The sequence below is a fragment of the Meriones unguiculatus genome, chromosome 8, assembly GCF_030254825.1.
Source record: "Meriones unguiculatus strain TT.TT164.6M chromosome 8, Bangor_MerUng_6.1, whole genome shotgun sequence".
NCBI classification, from domain to species: domain Eukaryota; kingdom Metazoa; phylum Chordata; class Mammalia; order Rodentia; family Muridae; genus Meriones; species Meriones unguiculatus.
In genome coordinates, this window is record NC_083356.1 from 122,232,923 (window position 1) to 122,251,748 (window position 18,826).

Below are 18,826 nucleotides of genomic sequence, written 5' to 3' on the forward strand. Positions count from 1 at the left end.
ATGAGTAACTAATAAAATTATAATGTGCTCTATTTATCCTATTGTTTGTATTGTTACTATGAGCAAATATGCAGCATGAACAACATAAATGAGAAAAGCTCTGGTTTTGCTCATTGTACAGATACACGAGGGAGTCCATTCTCATTCAAACCATCACATAGTCAACATTTGCAGAATGGAGTGGCTGTGTCAAAAATCTGATGATCTTATTTTCTACAAGATTATTGCTTATTTTCTATGTTTGAAATTCAAAAGCACTATTACTCTCACTCAATCTTTAGTACTTCTGTTGTGATCACTTTTATATAATGTTCTTTGGGAATGTTGGCAGTTTATTAGAAACAAAATCCAGTTGCCTGAAGTATACTCAAGGGGCCAGCACTGATTACCTTATGAAGGGTGAGGTGCACTTTGGGATCTTCTCTTAGTTCTATCATGATTAAGGCAAATAAAATCTCATTAAACTATTTGGGTTCTTCCTTTCACCAAACAGAAAATGAAATGTAGCATATTTTTCATAGGCTATATTTTTGGGGAAGGGATCAGATAACATATAATTAGTAATTATAGATGATAAAAGGGAAAAGAGAATTTATTATTTCCATGAGGTGCAAAGTACTCCGCATAAAAGTAGTAAGTTTCTTTTTTTCTTTTTTTTAAACAAACATCTTCCATGGTGCTTTCAGGAAAAGAAGTGTACTCTTCTTCTAGGGTCTTTGCATTCTATGTTTACCTCATCCTTAAATGATAACAGAAAGCAAATAGTGCAGTATCCTGGCAACGCCCACATTTTATTCATTGTTGCATTTCTAGTATCCTGTAAAGCAGTGTTTCAACGTGGCGCACAGCCTGTCTTCATGAAACATTTCTTGGACCTCTGAAGTGGACTCAGCCAGTCAAGAGGCTTTCTAACAAAACTGACTGGAGTTCCATCCCCAGAGCCCCACTGCAGAAGGAAGACAGCTGAGTCCTGTAGCATTTCCTCTAACCTGCGCTTCACGCAGTGCACACTCAGCTCGTGGACACACGGATTTGCAATGTGACTTTTAAAATGCTTCTTGACCAAAGAAGACAATGACATCACAACTCAGCACTAAACCAGCATCTGGCTATTAAATTTGTCCACAAAACAACTTTTAAACAATATTAAAGAAGGATTTAAGAAACACTAACTACATTATAAAATTTTATACAGATTTTTTTCCCTCAATCTAGTCTACAATATTTATTAATGAAGAAAATCTAAATTCCTTAGCTTGTTTGAAAGCACAGCTTTGGGGTTTGTTTCTACTGGATCAAAATCTGCAGGATCAACTATTTCAGCATGCTTAGGTTTCTCCTGCCTCTGGTTGAAAGCTAAGGTCAACTGTCCTTTCTGAAAATGACGCAGCAGCTGCATTAGGCAGACATTCAAGACAAGGACTTGCGCTACTAACTGAAATTTAATTCCTTCTAGATATCAAGTTACTTCCCTGCTAGGTTCTCAGGTTTATATGATAACAATCCCTATAAGGAAAAAATTTGCTTAATTATTTAAAATATAAAACAAGCAACTATTTGTAGATTAAAATGTATTTGTATTATTTGAACACAATAAGGAATAAAGTACCATGACCCTTGATAGTTGTTTTCCTAAAGTAACAAAAACTAACCAAAATCTCTCCCCCACACACATACACCCTAAACTTACCAAAATCTTTCCCTTACACATATCAAAGAACCTAAAATTTATTTTACAAAGAGATTGAATCAGGCTATTTGACAAGTTTAGGTTTTAAAGTCTACAAAATACATGAATAAATTCACAGCCATAGTCAATCCCACAAAAACAATACTAAAAATAGCCAATGTATGTTAAAAGGAGAGCATGGTGAGTAGCCACTGACAGTCATTCCTTTTATGCTGATTCAATTTTTCTGGAACTTGTAATGGTGATAACGTATTAAATGCAATGCAATCACAACTGTAAAGATGTCAAAGCAGCACACTGTATGTTATGTGCATACTGTAATTAATATGTTAAACAAAGCCAAGCGGTGGTGGTGCATGCCTTTAATCCCAGCACTTTTGAGGGCAGGTGAATCTCTGAGTTAGAGGACAGCCTATAGAGAGATCCAGGACAGTCAGGGCTACATAGAGAAACCATATCTTGAAAAAAAAAAAATTAAATCAAAATTCACAGAGCTGCTATGAGCGTGATTTGCATATTAATGACATTATGTTACCCTTTACCAAATATATTTACATGAAATGTTGTACATTGTTTGTAGTTAAAATATATGGTCACTTCTTAATACTAAGTTGGTTTTATTAAATAATTTTGTTAAAACTGAACTATACATGAGGAATGTCTTCCATGGGAAGAGCATCTTTTTACACCAAAATTACACTATAACTTAGAACAGCAAAACAGGGCTGGGCGTGGTGGAGCACATCATTAATCCAGATCTCAAGAGGCAGAAGCAGGCACATTTCTATGAGTTCCAGGCCAACTGGCCTATACAGAAAGTTCCAGACTAGATAGGACTATGTAATGATACCCTATCTCAAAAACAGAACAAAATAAAGCAATAAGCCAATCTTTCAAAACAAAAGAAAGTTAACTAGCTGACAAAATATTTTAAATGCTTTAAAGTAGACCTTTGAAAACTATGGATCAATAATTAAAATATTGCTAATTTAATATCAAAGACGTTCATCTAATGCTTTGATAGTAACACCAGATTTACATGATAGAATATCACATTTTAAGATTTTATTCTACACCTGCATGTCAGAAGAGGGCATCAGATCCCAGTATAGACCCCATCATGTGGTTGCTGGGAACTGAACTCAGAACCCCTGGAAGAACAACCAGTGCTCTTAGCCGCTGAGCCCAGCCCAGAATGTAACATTTTTAATTGAACTGTAAACAACTACTTTGGGCATATAGATTGGGTGGAGATATTAAAGTCGACACTTTGCTGTTTATCAAATTTTCTTTCATATGAATACTTATTTTTTTAGGCAACAATGTTTGGAGTGCTTTCCTCATGCATTTTACTTCTTATTGATAAAAAACAAACTGAAAAGAAGAAAAAAAGAACCTTTACTTCTCTCTCACCTTCTCCTGGCTATGATTAAAATACATTACTAATAACATGCTATTTATCATTTAAAAAGTTTCCTTTTCTTTCTTCTTCTCCTTTTTTTTTTTAAAGATTTTACTTGATTCGGATTGAGAAAGAGTCCCTCCTATCAAGGAAGCAGGAGCTGGAGGTCCCTGGCCCCAGGACATCTACAGTAAAGGGGCAGTGGGGGAGGCTGCTGGGAAGTGAACAGCAGACTCAGCTGGCTTTCTCTGCTATATTCAGTTAGGAGTCCAGCCTATGCATGGGTTGGCCCCTCCCTGGAGGTAGGCTGGTCTTCACTGCTTAGTTAAAGCTTTTCTGTATCATTTTCTTATCGGCCTGGATGTCCTATTTGTCCCTATAATCTCCAAAATATTCCAACATAATCTGAGAATCTGAATTTTACAGAACTACCTTTATGTAAGGGTTGTGGCATCATTAGGATCTGGATGAGCAGAAGGGATATCACATCATGATAAAGGATTGGAACTTCAGGCTGCTGCTCTTCATTCCCCAGCCTAAAAGAAAAATCACATTGGTCACATTCTAGTGTACTGTGTATTTTTCTAACTCATTTCATATCTATATGTATGTCTACAAAACACAAACAAAAAAATAGGAAAAGAGTCATTTTCTTGGTCCTTTTTCTAATCTGAAAATACCACACAAATTTATTTATTTATTTTCCTTTTTCTTTCTTTCCTTTCTTTCACTTATTTGTGGGTGGTTTTTTTTTTTTTTTTTTTTTTTTTTTGAGGCAGGATTTCTCTGAGTAGCTTTGGCTGTCCTGGACTCACTTTGTAGATCAGGCTAGCCTCAAACTCACAGAGATCTGCCTGCCTCTGCCTCCCCAGAGTGCTGGGATTCATTGTACATGAATGTTCTTAAGCCTTACTAAAGTAAATATCTGGGCCGCATTAATGTGGCACTGAATATTTTGGATCACTGAAATTACAGAGAGTAAGAAAGGCAATAAACAGAATACAAGGAAACAACACAGTAAGACAGCTCATAGACATCTTCACAATTAGGTCAAGATAAACAAATGCTCACCTTACAAAAAGCATCGGGCCAGATCAGAAGTCTGGTCTGGTTAATATTCTCATTAAAAATTGTTAAGACTTTATTGTTGATGCAAATTCTAACAAAAGCTTTAACATTCGCAGTTTCAAAACTAGATAACCAAAACAGAACACACACTGCAAAAGAGAGGTTATCAAACCTAAAGATGTGCAACACTGTGAAAACACATCCTCATCTCACTGACCCTTGACTTTAGATATAGGTGAATACAAATACCTGGGATTATTTTTAGTTTTACCTAATACTACAGATGAAAATAAATTCCAAGCACTATACATATATGTATAACCCCATGAGAAACCTCTGAGAAGGAAATATAGATAAATATTACAAATCTTAAAACTGGGAACAGATTACTGGTTATGAAAGTAATCAGCAGAGCTTAGAATAGAATGGGGATTCAAAGTATAAAAGCAATAAAAAAGATAAAGACCAAGTTCAATTTGTGTCATAAGAATTCATTTTTTAAATACTGAACAAATTATAAAGTCAAAAGGTAAATATGCTTAGAGGAAAATTTTCAATAACTATGAAAAAAAACCAAACATAAACCAGACCCAAACCCTCACATGTACCACCCAGCCCAACTGTGACAAGATAAAATTCAGCACGCTAAACCATAAAGAATTATTCAGATCCTTTAAAAACTTAAGATGCCAGCTGGGTGTTGGCGGTGCACAGCTTTAATCCCAGCACTCAGGAGACAGAAGCAGGTGGATATCTGAGTGTGTGGACAGCCTGATCTAGAAAGCAAGTTCCAGGATAGCATGAGCTACATAGTAAGCCGCTATCTCAAAAAAAAGAAAGAAAAAACAAGAAATGAAAAGAAAAGAAAAGAAAAGAAAGAAGGAAGGAAGGAAGGAAGGAAGGAAGGAAGGAAGGAAGGAAGGAAGGAAGGAAAGAAAGAAAGAAAGAAAGAAAGAAAGAAAGAAAGAAAGAAAGAAAGAAAGAAAGAAAGAAAGAAAGAAAGAGAGAGAGAGAGAGACTCCCAACAGAAGAATGGACAGAGATCCTGAAAACACAATTCACAAAGAGCTCACAGGCAGGCAGGATAGTGCCTGCCTTGTAATCATAGCAGTTGCTGAAGTAGCAGGAGATCCATTAGTTCAAGGACAGTGTTGAGTACAGTATGCTTACACTATCCTTTCAAAAGAAAAAAGGGCTGAGTGATGGCTCACTGGTTAAAGCTCTTACTGTCCTTGGAGAGGCCCAGGTTTGGTCCCCTCAACAGGGAAGCTTTCCAGAGTAGATAGTGACCAACACTGACACTAGCACCTGCCCAAGGTGCAGAGAAGAAAGACTGTGGCATGCCCACCTCTAAACTGGACAGCTGTATCACATTCTCTCTCCCTAAGGCTCAGGGATCATCATGGAAGGGAGAGCAGAGAGAGTGAGGGCAGAGGCAGTGGGCATCGCAGAGGCTGTGTATACGTGACAACACACATAAACTCAGTGGTGCACCTCCACGAACAAGACTGGCCGCAGATCAAGCCAGCCTTCATCCCAGCATGGCGAGCTGAGGAGCTACCTTCAGAGGGGAGAAACCTAGCACTTACTCCCACAGCCAAGCGATCAGAGTTGCTACACATCAATCATGTCTCCTGATACCATACTAAGAACTGGTGGTTCTGCAAAGAGTTTATAATCTGAATCTGATCACTGGGAAATATTGGGCAAAAACAAATTACAAGACAATTTATAAAACAACTGGCCTAACCATTTTTAAAAAAACAGGTCAATGTCACGAAATACAATTAAACATTCAGAATCAATTTCAAATTAAAAAAAATTAAAGAGACACTGGAATTAGATGCAAGCATGATCTTAACATCTGTAATTTTCTCTTGCTATATATATGCTTTAGCAAAGTAACTGGCAAATATGAATAGAATTTGTATGAGGGAGCAGTCAATATTATTTGTCTTGTGACTATCCAATCAACACAGGACAACATCCAAAAGAATATGTTCCCCGATGCTCCATGAGCTTCTCTGCCATAAATCAGCATCTAAACATGTGAGGTCTCATTTACCTTGGTTCCTATTTCCTCCCAAGAAAACATTAATTTTCTCATCCTCCTCAACCTCTGTTACACAGATGGTAGTACAGTCTCCATCCTTTTTCCCGGCTGTTTTCTTTGAAAACCATTTCTTTTCACAGCAATAAATAAAAGCACTTTTACTCTTTACTTTCTTTAATTGAACATCCATTTAAATTTGCTACTATGTAAAGGTAAATGATAAAATATTTTACAGTTATATGGAAAAATAAAATAAAATTCTGTTATACCTATACTATACACTATAATAAATTCCAAACAGATTAAAATCCTTAATGTAAAAATGAAAACCATGTAAGTGCTGGGAAATCACTGGGCAAACTGCTTAATAACAACAGAATGGGAAAACTCTGTTGACCCAAAATGAAAAATTAATAAATTGCTAATCTTAAAACTTTAACAAAATATCAGGTAAAAAAGACATCTGAGAATCTGATGGCTTTTCAACTCACAGCACAAAGGACTGGCCTCCATACTACAGAGGTATGGCTAGAAATGAGAAGACTGACCATCTGATTTTCACAAGTAGTTAACAGGTAAGAGGCTTCACAGCAAGTAGTCCAAGTCAATAGAAGCAGAAGGCAGAGGTATCAAATTTTACTTTATTATTTTTACTTTGGAAAATGTTTCATATAGCAAAAAACATCAAAAGAAAAATCAGAAAAAAATATTTTTTTAAATATCAAGTTTTAAAAAAGATTTATTATGTATATGAGTACTCCATCTGCATGTACACCTGCACGCCAGAAGAAGGCACCAGATATTATTATAGATGGTTGTGAGCCACCAAGTGGTTGCTGGGAATTGAACTCAGGACCTCTGAAAGAACAGACAGTGCTCTTTAACCACTGAGCCATCTCTCCAGCCTGAAAAGTCAGTCTTTAAATAGTAAGGAAAAAAAAAAAATTGAACCATACATCAATCTGATGGTATTGTAAAACAAGATTTAGAAAGTTATCTTTAAAATAGTTGGTTTTTTTAGTTGGATTATTTGGTTTGTTGGTGTTTAATTTCTGAGTTCTTTATATATTTTGGAAATTAGCACTTTGTCAAATATAGAGTTGGTTTAATCTTTTCCAAATTTGTAGGCTGTTTTGTCCTATTAATGTCATTTGCCTTACAGAGCATCTCAGTTTTATTAAGTCCCATTTATTGATTGTTGATCTTAGTGTTTGCATTATTGATGTTCTGTTCAGAAAGTCATCTCCTGTGCCAATGAGTTCATTTTCTCTTCTAATTGCTTTAGTGTTTCTGGATTTATGTTGAGGTCATTGATCCACTTGGACTTGAATTTTGTGCAGGGTGATAAATATGCGTCTATTTGCATTTTTCTACATATAGATATCCAATTGGACCAGCACCATTTATTGAAGATGTTTTCTTTTTTCCATTGTAGCGTTTTGGATTCTTTGTCAAAAATTAAGTGTCTGTGGGTGGGTGGGCTTATTTATGGGTCCTTGCTTCTATTCCATTGATCAACCTGTAGGTCTCTATGGCAGTACCGTGCAGTTTTTTATTACTATTGCTCTGTAGTTCAGCTTGAAATCAGGATTTGAGATACCTCCAGAAGTTCTTTTATTGTATAGGATTGATTTAGCTGTTCTGGGTTTTTTATTTTTCCATATGAAGCTGAGAATTGTTCTTGCAAGGTCAATAAGAATTGTGTTGATATATTGAATCTGTAGATTGCTTTTGGTAAGATGACCTTTTTTTAATGTTAAGCTAAACAGAGAATTCTCAACAGAGGCATTTCGAATGGCCGAGAAGCACTTAAAGAAATGCTCAACTTCCTCAGTCATCAGGGAAATCCAAATCAAAACGAATCTGGTATGTACCCATCAGAATGGCTAAGATCAAAAACTCGAGTGATAGCACATGCTGGAGAGGATGTGGAGAAATGGGAACACTCCTGACTGCTGGTGGGAGTGCAAACTTGTACAATCATTGATTGGAAATCAATCTGGTGCTTTCCCAGAAAACTGGGAGTAGTTCTACCTTAAGACCCAGCTATACCATTCCTAGGCATATAGCCAAAAGGTGCTCCACCACAGAAAAAGGACACTTGCTCAACTATGTTCATAGCAGCCTTATTCCTAATAGCCATAAACTGGAAACATCCCAGATGTTCCTCAACCAAAGAAGAGATAAAGAAAATATGATGCATTTACACAATGGAATACCACTCACCTATTAAAAAGAAAGAAATCATGAAATTTGCAGGCAAAATGGATAGAATTAGAAAAGATCATCCTGAGTGTGATAAACCAGATCCAGAAAGATGCACATGGTATTATTCACTTATATGTGGATATTATCTATATAGCACAGGATAACCATATAATTGACAGACCCAAAGAAGATAAGTACCAAGGAGGTACTTAATTAAGGGAGGATGCTTAATTCCCACTCAGAAGGGGAAATAGAATAGACAGTGGTTAAAGAAAGGATCAGGGTAGGAGACGGAACCCGGAGAAAAATGAGGGTGGAGATGAGAAGTGGGAAGAGTGGGTATCGGAAGACAAAGGGCTTGCAGAAAGAAGAGAAACCATGGGTAGGGCATCTCTGTGACAAGCTGGAGATCTGCTCCTAAAAGGATATGGGGGTGACTCTAGCTGAGACTCCTAGTAGCAGGGGTCATGGAGAATGAAGAGGTCACCCTCTATCTAGACAGGACTCCTAGTGGAGGGAAGGGAACACCAACCCACCCACAAAAACTTCAACCCAAAATTTACCCTGCCTATAAGAAGTGCAGAAAGAACAATAGAGAGAATGTCCAATCAATGTCTGGCCCAACCTGAGACCCACCCATGGGAGAGACCCAGCCCCTGACTCTATTAACAATACTCTGCTATGCTTGCAAATAGGAGCCTAGCACAGCTGTCTCCAGAGAGGATCCACCCAGCAACAGATCGAAACAGATGCTGAGACTTACAGCCAAATACTGGACAGAGCACAGGGAGAGTGGGGGGAAAAAATAGAAGGGCCCAAAGGGGATAGAAACTCCACAAGACCAACAAAGCCAACTAATCAGAAATTTAATAGCAGTTTTAAAATTTTAACAACTATTTTTCTACAAAGGATTTTAACTGGTTTTAGTGCTTCAACAGTACTTACTGTGAACTCATGTCTTCCACCAACTGGGTGAGTTTTTTCCACGGGTTATACTCAGAGTCAATAGTATAAAGCCGCATGTGCAAGGCTAATACGTGGAACAGCTGATCTGAATAAATTGGAGGGAAAAACACTGAGAAAACGATTCTTCCAGATCAAATGTTCTCAAAATTTCTAGTTAGTTTTAATAAAGAAATGCAATCATTTTGTTTTGATCAGCCATTGTAATAACCAAGTTCACCCAGTGTCCTGATGAGGTTTTTATTGTTGCGACAAAAGCACCTTGGGGAGGAAAGGGTTTATTCCATCTCACAGCTCTCAGGCCACACTCCATTACTGAGAAAGTCAAGGCAGGAGCCTGGGAGCAGGGAACTGAAGCCGAAGGCATGGAAGAACTGCTTACTGGCTTACTGTCCATGGCTTGCTCACCCTGCTTTCATATACCATCCAGGGCCAGGAGTGGCACTGCCCCAATAAGCTGGGCCCCAAGATCAAACATTAATCAAGAAGATGCTCTACAGAATTGCCTACCAACTAACCTTAGGAAGACCCCACTTCCCAGATATGTCTAGATTTGTGTCAAGCTGACAAAACCAACCAGCAAAGACCAGCCATCACAAGCTACAGCTACTTCTTTCCCTTCTACAGGGCTCTAAACAGAACTCCAAAAGACTTCTAACAGCATCTAGATAGACTGTCCTGCTCAGCCTTCACCCAGAAGTAGTCTGCTTTCCTCATCTGCTACAGACCTGTTTTACCTTCATCTCATGCCGCAGTGTGCCCATTTGTTCTTTCCAGCATTGTAGTCATGTCTAATTGAAATTTGCTACCTTCAACCCCCTACCTAGGTATTGTGGGCAATATATCCTTACCAGTACAGAAAAAAGTGAAATTCTTCTTTAGTGAATCTCTCCCAACCCCCATCCCGCTCACCCTTCCCATTCTTCCACCCCTCCCCTTCATTCTTTCGGCAACTATTTTAAGTTGTGTACACATTTTAAGCTGCTTGTTGAAGTCAGCATACACAGAAGGAAGTATGTACATGATTTAGTACAGATCATGAGTTATATCTAAATTAGGTTAGAACTTCTCAAACGAAAGTGTCACAATAAGAGCTGTGTGACGTATACACACACACTAAAGTTTAGGCTAGTTTTGTGTTCCATTCTTGTTATTGTTGTGCGTGCAGCTGGGTCTTGAACATATCAGGCAAGAGCTCTACCACTGAGCTAGACTCATAGTGTCTAGAATTTAATCTCTATGAAATCATAGTCTCCCCTTGGGATGCAAACAGTGACTTCTCAACTACAGTAGTAAGCAGAAAGTCTCAGTACAGAGGAATGTTTATTTCCTGATGAGAGGTAATTGTCTCTCACATGATGTTCCCTCCCTCCTCTCATCCCAATCCCTTCCTTCCTCTACCCTCTGCATGCATGCCCCTCCCCCAAGTCCACTGATAGGGGAGGTCTTCTTTTCCTTCCTTCTGATCCTAGTCAATTAGGTCTCATCAGAAGTGGCTGCATTGTCTTCTTGTGTGGCCTGGTAATGCTGCTTCCCCCTCAGGGGGAGGTGATCAAAGAGCAGGCCAATCATTTCATGTCAGAGACAGTCCCTGTTCCTATCACAATGGAACCCACTTGGATACTGAACTGCCATGGGCTACATCTGTGCAGGAGTCTTAGGTTATCTCCATGCATAGTCCTTGGTTGGAGTATCAGTCTCAGGAAAGACCCCTGTGCTCAGATTTTTTGATTCTGTTGCTCTCCTTGTGGAGTTCCTGTCCTCTCCAGAATCTTACTGTTTCCCACTTCTTTCATAAGGTTCCCTGCACTCTGCCCAAAGGTTGCCCATAACTCTAAGCATCTGCCTTTCAACAAATCTTAAATTCTAGACATTAAGTGATAGCCCAAAATAAAATACCCAAGTCTATTATAAACATTAATTTTTTTAAATAACTTTATCAAAATTTCACATTTGTATCTTTATGCTATAAATTCTAAGGTATTCTGCTTTTAAATCAATCCTAACAGATATCTCTTCAAAACAGTAAACAGATATATTATGTTTAAAAGCTGATATGTATTGTTATTGGATATTATTTTTAGTATTTAAGAAATATATTCATTTTCAATACATTGTGTATTTTAAACAAGTTTTGTTTCCTATGCCATTACCTTATGTAACACTTCAACTCTAGCAATTTGGGGCTAATAATGCACTATATTGTGACATCAAATAATATTACTCCTAGTATTCATATCAATTCTCTAAACAATGAGTAAATAATCCTGGAAGCGATGTTCATGGAAAACCCAGTCTAAGTTGCAAATTATACTTCTCTTAGGGATATCTTTACAAATGGTGTTGAATAATTATGTCTAAAATATAAAGCATATACATAAAAGAAAACAGGTATATTTTAATATGTTAGCTAATATATAGCAAAATATAGCACAATATCTTCATTAATTAACAGCAACAATATAATAGGAATCTAGAAACCTAATTATCTTTATAAAGCTATATTTTAATCAACTCAATGTAAACTTTCTTTCAAATTTTTGAATTGTTTTATTCCTGAGAATACATTTTAAAAATCTGAGCTAATGTAAATCTAATCAGTTAGATATTTACATTACTGTCCAACCACAATATAGAAAGCTTAAATGTCCACATCATTTTTCTAAAGATACTAGTATTTCAAACATTTAATAGTTTGAAAACTGAACTTCTATGAACAGATTTTGAAGAAAACAAAACAAAAAACCAAACAAAAAACACCACCACCACCACCGACTGCCCGCTTCCCTGTATGGGCTTTCAAAGTCACCGAGACAGAGATCTTCCGCAGTGTCACACCGCGCAGTACTTACTCAAACAGGACCTCTTCCCGGCTGTGCTTGCACCGCCAGAGCACAGATTGCCTCCTCTGTGAATCAATTCCAGTTCCAAATTGGTTCTGTAGGCAAAGCATTAAAACCATCTCAGTCACAGGCTAGGGAGACTCTTTTTATTGACATACCTCAATCAAGCTGAATAATAAAATTACTTGCAAAAGCAGCTTATGCAGTAATGTTTTTTTTATTATATTTAGACATGAAAAAGCAACAATTTATCCATCTTTACTTAGCTCTTCAAATTTATACCGTAAAAAATAACACATACAATTATGTAACTGTTGAAGTCTCAGCCATTTGCAAATACTAAAAACTGAGCCTTAAAAACAAAACAAAACAAAAAATCCCTGCAACATATTTTATAAACCTATATATAAATCTGATGAAAAATATGTACTTCAACTGCCAGCCACCAGGTAGATAAAAACACTGTCATTAAAAAATACAAGGCATAGTGATTTTTCTGACAAAGAAATGGTTCTCATTCATTGTAAATTAGATGGTATCTGGAAATCAGTATCATGAAACAAAACCACCACCAATACTCAAGTGTTACGATCAACACAAAATAGTTAATCACAGTGTCTTTTATGGATTTCTACAATTTCAGTTTTGTTAAAATGTATTGTGTAACTATTAATAGTGGTAAGGATCAGTACTGTTCACAAACATCTGAAATTACAAGGTATTTAGCATTTATTAGCTTACCAAATAGCATCTACTAGTAAACTGGTATTTCAAAAAGCAGACCTAAGCAGAACCAAAATATTTACTCAAAAGGAATACCAATAAAACGATCTTACCAAAATAAAAAATAAAATTGAGTTACACTTCAACTTGCTGTATTTCAATAGTCCTTATTTTCAAGAAACAAAAATGAATTAACTAGTTTGTATCCAAAGTATGCTAATGAGACACCCACCCACCTTCTACCCTGCCATAAAGAGAGATGAGACTTCCAGCCTACCCTGCTGCAAATTCGAGAAAAACTAATCCTACTCTATTTAAAAACAGAACACTGAAACTTGTTTTGGCTGTATTTTGAAAGGATATTTCACATATAACATACAAACTTTAAAATATTAATATTCCTGAGTCTGCACGTTTGCCACCCATTTCTAAAGGAAGTTTAATCTTCTTCTCAGGGTGGGGAAGATGCAATTTAACATTGATAATGTTCCTGCTCAGAGCTCCATCTGGTTGCTGCTGATAAGGGCATCTGTGTGACAAGGGAATTTTCCACCCTTCAGGCGATTTGCAATGCTCACTGAACTTCTAAAAACCTACCAGCAAGGAAGCAGGGACAAGGATTTCATATTAGTGGACAGAAAGCGAGCGCGGAGACCAGCATGTGTTCCTTCATCAAGGGAATATAAATGAGATCAATACATTTTGTTTTCACAAATCTTCTGTTGCCTAATCTGTAGAAAAAAATTAATGGCTATATTCTCTTATAAAAACTATGATTTCCTAGATAGCACTTCTAAAGTACCAACCAAACACACAAACAAATCTTACAAATGAATGCCAGAACCAGAATGTCAACTTTCATCTGACTGTGTTTACAGAAGTGTTCACTAACTAATAACAATTCTGTTTACTGGATCACCAAATACACTTTAAAGGATGACAAGTGAGTTATTATAAATTTTATTCTAAAGGAAATAACCCTATTAAGTCTGAATTATTTTAAAATATGGCTGGAAGATTTCCTATGCAATATTTCTATTTTATTTTGTAAAACTATCTATACAAAAAAATTATTGTGTAATATCTAGAATTAAAAAAAAAAAATCAATGTCAGAGTGCCTAACCATCAACATTCCCTTGCTTCATTAAACCAAACTGGCCCTTTAAGATTCCCTAGTGTAAACCATCCAGGTGGCCAAGTGTCACAGCAATCTGCTTTTTTCCTAAATGGATAATACAATATATTTAGTGTATATATGTTTACATAATTTATTATATAATACATATATATACTTTGGGAATGAATGTTCTATGCTTCTATCTTTTGTACTTCTACCACGAGTATATCCAGGTGATTGTGGCAGCAGAGAACACCTACCTCTACATTTCAAAGAATGACAAGACTGCTGAAAGCTATCACTGGGCTACTTAGCTACACTAAGCTTTAAAAAGTCCTTTAACTGCACATCAGCTCCTTCATCCATGACCAAAATTTGTGCTCCTGTTACATTCTCCTTCTTACCATTATTTCTATAACAATAATCTGAAAAAACAAATCCGAAGACACACACACACACACACACACACACACACACACAAATCAAACCAAACTGGGACAATAGAGACAGCAGAGGCTTCAGAAAAGACAAATCTGAGGCCTTGAACCTGCCACTTTATTGCCTGAGCAAGTTACTCAGTTTCTCTGCGAGGTTGAGAGCCTACACTGAAAACACAGTTATTCTAGGAAGCCTTTCTGAGACAGGAAATAGGTATCTCAAATACTTTGTTTTAATTTGTTTATATTCCCTTTTGAAGTTCTATAACATTTTACCTATATAACATTTTATTCTGTTTTATAGATGTTTCTTAAGTGACCATGTCTCACCAATGATACTTACCAACATGCTTTAAAAAACTGAAAAAAAAAAAAAAAAAGCCATGGTAAGACTGGTGGGATGACTCAGTGGGTAAAGAATTTGTCATCAAAGCATGGGGAGCAGAGTTCTGATCCCCTGTGCCTACATGAGGTCAGACAGATTTAGCATACCATCAGAAAGCCCCGCATCCAGAAACTGGAAAAAGATTCCCAGAGGAAGCTACTAAGACAGGAGCCTAAATTGACAATTCCACGTCAAGTGACTAAAGAAGAAACTCCACATCAACTTGAAGGCCACACACACACACACACACACACACACACACACACACAGACATGTACATATACACACACATAAAATTAACAACTTCTACTTCTTGATTTGTAGTTGATCTCCTTTTGCTGATCCTTACAATCCTTAAATTCAGCAACAAAAGAAAAAGAAGGGATTGTTTTCAAGGGAGAATTACCTCAAAAAAATATTTATAAGACAAAAGCAAAAATTAAAAGGTTCAGCTTGAAAACAGGAAACAACCTAGGAACCTACCACAGAGGGCCTCTGAAAGCCTCTGCCCTTCAGACTATCAAAGCAGATGCTGAGCCTGATGGGCAACTGTTGGGCAGAGTGAATGGAATTTTAGGTAAGAACTGGGAAATAGTAAGAGCTGGAGAGGACAGGGTCTCCACAAAGAGAGCAACAAAACAAGAAAATTTGAACACAGGGAACTTCCCAGAGACTCATACTCCAACCAAGGACTATTCATGGAGATAACCCAGAACCCCTGCACAGATGTAGCCCAGGGCAGTTCAGAGTCCAATTGGGTTCCATAGTAATGGGAAGAGGGACTGCCTCTGACATAATCTGATTGGCCTGCTCTTTGATCACCTCCCTCTGGGGGGGAGCAGCCTTACCAGGCCATAGTAGAGGACAATGCAGCCACTTTTGATGTGAACTGACAGACTAAGATCAGAAAGGAGAGGAGAACCTCCCCTATTAGTGGACTTGGGGAGTGGCATGCAAGCAGAGGGAGGAGGGAGGGTGGGATTGGGAGGGGAGGAGGGAGGGGCTTATGGGGGGGATGCAGAATGAATAAAGTGTAATTGATGAAAAATTAAAAAAAAGAATGAATAAACAAAAAAAAAGAATAAAACATCATATCAAGAAAAAAAAAAGGGTTCAGCTTGACACTGGGAATGGTGACTTCTGCCTGCAGTCCTGGCTACTTAAGAATCTGAGATGGAGGGACTGCTTAAGCCTAGAACTTTGAAATCAGCATGTGTAGTACAGTCAGACTCTACTTACAAAAGACGTATTATCAGCACTGTAGAAAGTATTCCTCTTATTTTCAACCTAATTATTTGTAAAGATCTAGACTTAGAGTATATGAAGACACACAGTCACTCTACTGAATGCCAATCCATCCTTGACTGAGATGTCTGCCCATCTGCACCGCGAATGCTCCTTTTTCCACCGTTTCCACGCTTCGCACAATTACACACCAGGAGCAATAGACCAATAGAACACCTCTACGCTGTTCGTCACTTAGATACAGAAGTTCGTGGGGAAGGGGATCAATTACTGAAAGTTATTTCTTCTTAGTTTTAGTAATAATGAGTTAATATTGAGGGAAACCTTACACAGTATAATCTTCTCATAATCCATTTTTATGACTAATATTTGTGACAGAACAAAAATTTCAGAAACAGGTTGAAACTTGAATAAAGTAGGTATGGTTAATTTGAGAATTAATTTTCAAAAACACATTCCAACAACTTTCCTTTTATTGCCTTTAGGGAAAAAAATCTTTCAAAGGGTTGTCACATATATCCTATTAAAAACAAAGACATGTACTTTTTCCTTCAAAATATTGAATTCTCCAGCCATAACAAGGAATATTCTCTTCCCAAATATCAAAACTTTTATGTTCTCTAGAGAACTAACAAAATTACTTAAACAGCTGGGAGAAATTAAGCTCAAAAACTAGAATTGTGTCTTATTAAAATATCAAATATAAATATATTTTCAAGTTCTGGGAATCAAAGTTAACTCAAAAACTGAATTACAACTTACTTCATAAATACTTATTTGAATAAACTTTGAATTGCAACTTTTTTCATAAATAGTTAACAGTTGTAGAAATATTTTTTCCTGAAGATAGACACTAACATATTTAGCAGAATTTAAATATTTTATTTAAGTATTAAATAAAATGAAATAAGCTGCCGGTTAGAGTAAGATAAAAACCTAGCATCAAATCATGACCTGATGTTCTACTAAAAATGATAAAAAACCTTTTGCCCTTCAATTCCAATTTTAATTCTGAGTCACTCTGCCTTCATTTGTTTTCTTTGCTGTAACTTACGAGAGGGTGCTGCAAACTCACAGTGAGACTGCATTGTTCTGAATGATTCTAACCAAACAATCACTGTCTCGTTGCTTTAGTTTATTACCAGGGCTCAGGAGGACTGGGGTGGTAGGATGACTTTCCTGTTTCTCTGCCTATACCTTTACCATCTGCTACCTGTCCTTGCTTCTCCATAAAATAGAAAAACACAGAATTCATCTCATTGTTATTACAGCCCTTTTTCATAAGTTATTAATAAGTTTTAAGGCAAAAAACAAGGGCCTAAATTTCAGGCAAATTATACTTCAAATAGTTTGATTTATCATATTACAGAAAAATTCCATATATTGTTCATTCCCATTCAATTAGAATCTCAGGATCTTCCAGTAATGCCAACTCTAGTAAAAATGAAGGCATATCTACACAAGTGAGATAAGAGTGTATGTGTGTAAGTGTGTGAAAATATAAGAGCTGAACTGTATTCAATTAAATTTCTATAGTTATAATTACATATTACACAGAAGGTATGCGTGATCCTAGATCCTTTTTAAAGTTAAATTTTATTAAATTTCATTTTTATAAGTATATGAGTTATAAGTATGCAATAATCAGTAACTCCCCAGAAATAAAATAATTATTATATACCACATACCAGCACCAAAAAAAAAAAAAAAGCGCATTGTGGATAAACAGCAGCCTAGGAACACATAGACCAGGGAGTCATTCCTAACGCAGCAAATCCTTCTAAATCAACCTGGATTGAGCATTTATGTTCAGACTGAAGTATGAAGTTCCTTATCTTGAGCTCTAACTTGCTTGCTGCAATTCTTCTAAGTCAGATCCATTTTTTCTGGGTTTTAAAGGTTACATATATTCTTTCACTTACTGTTTTGTTACACTGCTAGGGGAGTGGGGCAAAGAGATTAGAAAACATAACAACCTATGAAAGTTAAACACAAGACAGCAAGAAAGATAACTGAAAAAACAAAGCCACTGAATCTTGACTCAATCGATCTGAAACCCAGCCCTTTACTGCCAGTAAGTTGTTCCATGACTTCAAGTTACATCATCTCTCTAAGTCTTACCAACTACAATACTACCTGAACAAAATAAAGAGTATACTTGCAAAGACATCCAAGGCTCTTCAGTATCTTATCTGGCAGAATGTGTTTGAAAGTACCTAGCTGTATACGCCTGCTTCCTTCCTGTGTACTTCTTTTATGGCTCTCCATTTTTACACATTTTCCAAAATTCCTGCTTAGACGTGTTCACTGAGTATGATCTAGCTACTCAGAAATCAGACTAATGTTCCCTAATTCAAAAGATGAAAAATAAGTGCTGCTTCCTTGAGTCTCCAGTCAACAGCAGAGGCTCAGAGCACCTGACTTCTTGCTTTCTCTTCTTTTCCTGGTTTCTAAACCACCTATCATGTCCTAAAACCCTAGGATAGCCCTTACTTGGTTCATGCAAACGAAGAAACAAGTTCTACTCTTGCTGTTTTACTTTCTGTAATGAAGACATGTAACATTAGTTTTAGTTCTTGGTATCGGCATTTGACAGGACCTCATCATACATAAGATGCTATATGTTAAGGGACTTATCTGGCCCAACTATTAATACTATACTGCCCCCCTTATGTTCTACAATGTCCAATA

At 36.8% G+C, this 18,826-nt stretch overlaps 1 protein-coding gene across 2 annotated transcripts in view; it reads right to left on the minus strand.

The window, feature by feature from the left end:
• Positions 1 to 18,826, minus strand: part of Ubr3 (ubiquitin protein ligase E3 component n-recognin 3) — a 130,021-nt gene that overhangs the window by 15,504 nt on the left and 95,691 nt on the right. For both annotated transcript variants that reach the window (XM_060390484.1, XM_060390485.1), the window contains exons 30-32: positions 12,237 to 12,322; positions 9,367 to 9,472; positions 3,525 to 3,628 (exon numbers count right to left, since the gene is read on the minus strand). In XM_060390484.1, coding sequence (XP_060246467.1) covers positions 3,525 to 3,628; positions 9,367 to 9,472; positions 12,237 to 12,322 — 296 coding nt within the window. The remainder of the gene's footprint in view (positions 1 to 3,524; positions 3,629 to 9,366; positions 9,473 to 12,236; positions 12,323 to 18,826) is intronic.